At 36.9% G+C, this 4,522-nt stretch overlaps 1 protein-coding gene across 1 annotated transcript; it reads right to left on the bottom strand.

Moving 5' to 3' along the window:
- Nucleotides 1-522: 522 nt before the first annotated feature.
- On the bottom strand, nt 523-4,015 carry ZIC3 (Zic family member 3). Its single transcript, XM_068249581.1, has 3 exons — nt 2,869-4,015; nt 1,839-2,002; nt 523-1,400 (listed from the first exon to the last, which is right to left on the bottom strand). The coding sequence occupies exons 1-3, from the start codon at nt 3,833-3,835 to the stop codon at nt 1,212-1,214; spliced, it is 1,320 nt and encodes a 439-aa protein (XP_068105682.1). The 5' UTR covers nt 3,836-4,015; the 3' UTR covers nt 523-1,211.
- Nucleotides 4,016-4,522: the final 507 nt, after the last annotated feature.

Below are 4,522 nucleotides of genomic sequence, written 5' to 3'. Positions count from 1 at the left end.
CAGTTCCATTTTACTAATGCTTAATTCTGTTAATTTATTAAAATTAAAAAAGAATAAAACTGTAGCCCTAATTGGAAAATAAAAACAATAAATCAAAGTGCTTTAGGTACCGAGGGCCAGATATATAGCTGACACAACCTGGTACTTTTCAAGGATAAAATATGATCAGCAATTGTTACGTAAGTGATATACAGATTTTTTTTTTTTTAAAGATTCAGCTGAACTTTTTAGACCCATAGAGAATGGCAGCCTGTCCTGATTTGTTCTGATGCTTTCAATAAAGATGTCATGGTACTCAACTGAATTGATTAAAAATATTTGAATGTGGTGATGCCTATTTTTTACTATACTCATAACTTAAAATAAATATTAGTTAGTTGACATCTCTTAGATGAATGTCTGAGGTGCCTGAAAAACTACAGGAAACTATTGAATCGTTCTTTAAAAAAATGAAATAAATTGCTAAAACAGTGTAAGTCTTCTTTTTTTTTCCAAAACAATAATTTTTTAATGCTAAAGCAGTTATAACCAAAAGCTATACAGAGTTTTGTTAGAAAATTTTTTTCATAAATATTGTTCAGTTCCCGGCACTTGTATCAATACTTAAATTACAAATGATAAATATGGCATCATGGATATATTTACAAAAGTTCTTACAAAAGGCAACTGTATACTAAACGGTCACAATCTGTGAATGAACACACACCCCCATCCTGAAAATATACCCAACAGCTTTGACCCTATTAGACAAGGAATACATTCACAAGTGTAATGCTTTGAGAGAGTTCAAGACAGAACAAGACTTTGGCACTGTTTTAAGAATGTGAGAGTTTAACAATCACCGCAGAGGTGTAAAGATTTTTTTTACCTGTTTATACACCATTTAAGAACCTTCTATAATCTGTTTAGCAAAATAAAAAGTAATATTGTTAAAAAGAAAGGAAATGTAAGAGATAGGGAATGTAAATGCCAAAATATGTTTTAAGATCCTGAAAATAGGATTTAATTAGTCCATAGCCTCCTTCTTTAGAAAAAAAGAAAAAAAAAGAACTCCCAGGGTAAACTCAGTTTACAAAACAAAGCCCTATACTTTATTTTTGTGTGATAATCTCCATTTCCATTTTGGCAGAACAACCACCTCAGTCTCTGAGTTTTATTTGGTCCTTTTCTTGAGGGTGACAGTACTTTTGAATGTTTTTCAGTTTTTTGTTTTAGACATACCACTCATTAAAGTTAGGTGGAAGTAATCCTGGATTGTGAGTGTTGCTGTTAGTCTGAATTACTGCTGAAGTAGTTTTAGAAGGCTCCTCGCTACTGGCAGATACCATAGTTGGTGGGGTAGCAGATTCATAACCTGAACTGGCAGCTGGTGATGAATCAGACCCTTGAGATTCATGAACCTAAATACAAAAAAAAAATTACACTGTAATTCCTCTAAATGTGACAAAATGTTATGAATCACATAAAATTAATTACACAAATAGATGTAATGTAGAGCAAAAAAAATTAATATATTTTCAGTGCCATTTACAGCTGCCTATATTAAAAAAAATGACTATGACGAATGCTGTCATTCATTATAAGAGCTTATCTCATTTAAACTTTGGTTTCAAGTTGTTAAATATACATTTATATAATAAAATAACAGTCTTCACGTGATTCTACACATGCAAAAAGTTTTTTTTTTCTATAAATCAGAAGGTATTATTTTACAATCCAAATTCAGTGTTCAATATTTTGGTTCTATTTCAACAGTTACTTTTCATAAGCTAATAATAGCAGCAAAAACTAGTCTTAGTAGTAGTAAGGATAATGATAATAGTGACAATAATAATTACCTTCATGTGTTTCCTTAGGGAGCTGGGATGTGTGTAGGACTTATCACACACTTTGCAGATGTATGGCTTGTCTGATGTATGCACGTGCATATGTTTCTTCCTGTCACTGCTGTTTGCAAACCGTCGATCGCATCCTTCAAACTCACACTTGAACGGCTTCTCACCTGATGGGAAAATATACATACAACAGAATGTTGTGAGGCTGTAGTTCCAGACTGTATATCATTCTGTTTTTTGCTGGCATACATTTTACAGTTTTGCCCCTTTGGATTCCCCTTAATGAAACTCACATTGCTGGCCCAGACTAGACAATTTCCTTGCTAAATATTCCCATACGTTATCTGCATATCACATTGAAATATTTAGCTAGCCAAGGTGACATTTAATAAAATACACAAAGGAACACCTATGCAAATCCAGTAGAACCTTTCAGATAAACTGAATTTAATTATTTTAGTCTGCAAATAATGGTAGTTTAAGGAGAAGATTACAACAACAATGAACTTGGAGATTTTACTTTTTCCACATTGTGTATTAGGAAATTAACTCAGTTCAAGGAATCAAGACAGGCATTTTTTTTCTCTCTCCAGACAAGTTCTACAAGGGCAGAAATTAAATGCAATCCTGCCCTTGCTAAACTCACTTTGCTTGCAAAGAGTTTAATTAAACACAGGATTCCAAATAAAAATACTTTGACAAAAGTATCACTGCTTTAATTAGGAGAAGTGCCAATCAAGAGTAAAAAAAGAGCGGAAGTTAGTGAAAATGAGATTTAATTAGCATTTCTATAGTTTACTTAACAGTATGCAAAGGACCAAACTGCTTGGAAGTGAATCATCACTCAGCTAATTCTTGTTCATTGTTGTATTTGTGGCAAGACAACAATGAACAGAAAAACTACTAATAGTATTGTCTTAAACTAATCAAGTCAGTTTTGTTTCTTGCCATGGTCTAAAATGAAAATGCAGTATTTTATAATTAAATAACAGTAGTAATAATAAGTAAATATTGTATAGATGCAATATCTCACCTGTATGGGTCCTTTTGTGAATCTTCAGATTTTCTGATCGTGCAAAAATTTTTCCACATCCAGGGAAGGGGCATGGAAAAGGTTTTTCGCCAGTGTGAACCCTTATGTGATTAACCAGTTTGTACTTTGCTTTAAAAGATTTTCCTCCCCGAGGACATTCCTCCCAATAGCAAATGTGATTAGTTTGTTCTGGTCCCCCAACATGTTCCATTGTCATATGTGTTACAAGCTCATGCATGCTGCTAAATGTCCTGTCACAGGATTTCTGCGGTCGGTTCATTGGTGATTCCTCTAGCCACTTGCATGATAATTCTTGTTTGATAGGTTGCCTCATATATCTAAAAAATGCCCCTGGGCCATGGTGAGCTGCTACATTCATGCCCATATTCATGTGGTTGTAGTTGTGGAACTGGGCAGCAGCGTAGTGATCTGTTCGGGGACTGGGCACAGCTCTGTATGGATCTGGACGTCCAAAAATGTCTCCCCTAAGACCTAAATGCATTTGTCCATTGACCACATGTCCATTGGGAGAACTGTGGCTGGAGCTTTGTTCGTGGAGCGCAGGGAAGATCAGGTGTCCTGGGGGTTCGGTAATTGCAGGGGGGCCATGGCTAGCAAAAAGTCCATGCTGACCACCTGGTGAGGTGGCATCTCCAATTCCAGAATTCCGATTTCGGAAAAGAAAATCTCTAGTGGAGTTAAAAGCAGCTCCTCCGTAAGATGGCACTTGCCCAGCGTGGTGCCCAAGCGCATTGGCATATCCAGACGCCTGTGGGGTAAAAGCTGAGCTCTGGCTTGAGGAGAGGTCATGACTGGCTGGACTGAGCTTAAAAGCTGCAGCATGTGAAGGTTCAGCAAATGGATTAAGCCCCATGCCAGCATCTCGGTTGGACATTTCATGATGGCGAGATGTCCCATACCCACCAACTCCCAGGGTGGGAAACTGAGGTCCTCCATCTAGAAGCATTGTAATGAATAAGCCTTTGCAGGGCAGGCGTTTTCTATAATCAGCTCAGGATGTAGTTCATGCAGAAGCTCAGATAACAAAAAAAAATAAGTTTAGCTTTTTTTCCTTTTGCTTGTAGAAATCCAGAAAACAGTTCACCCTCTCCAACAGAGTAATGTCCTTGGACTGATAAAGTCAATCACTCACTCCTCACACATAAACCAACTCAGGAGGCAGTCTGAATTGCACCAATAGAAACTCAGCTGGGGGAGTGTCATACGAGCCCAGCCCCAGGCACCCATTTGCCTGTGAACTCTTGATTGACAGAGTTTAGCATTGAATATGGCAGCTTCACTAATATCTGTACCCTGATTGGTCTGCTCACGTTTAGTATTTGCAGGTAAGCTTAACCCTTCTGGTGCTGCAAGTAATAGATATAGATGGCAGAGACATATGTGACAGCCTTATCTAGCACTGCATGTGTTAATGGCAGAAGAGGAATCCAAATATTTGTCTGTAAGATCCCTAATTTAAGGATGCCTCTAACCACTTTCCTAAACATCACAGACCCATGATCAGTCTTTTAAACCGTTATCTTTTAAGTGACCCTGTTTAAGACACTCTGAAACCATTCACGAAAAATAACAGGGAACTTTAGCTGCACACAGAGAAAGGGATAAATATCTTATCGTTGTATCGTGGGGTTGT

This window comes from Hyperolius riggenbachi, chromosome 8, assembly GCF_040937935.1.
Source record: "Hyperolius riggenbachi isolate aHypRig1 chromosome 8, aHypRig1.pri, whole genome shotgun sequence".
In the NCBI taxonomy this organism is placed as follows: Eukaryota; Metazoa; Chordata; class Amphibia; order Anura; family Hyperoliidae; genus Hyperolius; species Hyperolius riggenbachi.
This window is presented reverse-complemented; position numbering and strand designations above follow the sequence as displayed.

Coding starts and splice junctions, on each gene's coding strand:
- ZIC3 (XM_068249581.1), bottom strand. CDS start 3,835: ATGCTTCTAGATGGAGGACCTCAGTTTCCCACCCTGGGAGTTGGTGGG. Junction 2,003..2,868: donor TCACAAAAGGACCCATACAG/GTGAGATATTGC, acceptor TTTTCCCATCAG/GTGAGAAGCCGTTCAAGTGT. Junction 1,401..1,838: donor CCCTAAGGAAACACATGAAG/GTAATTATTATT, acceptor TTTTGTATTTAG/GTTCATGAATCTCAAGGGTC.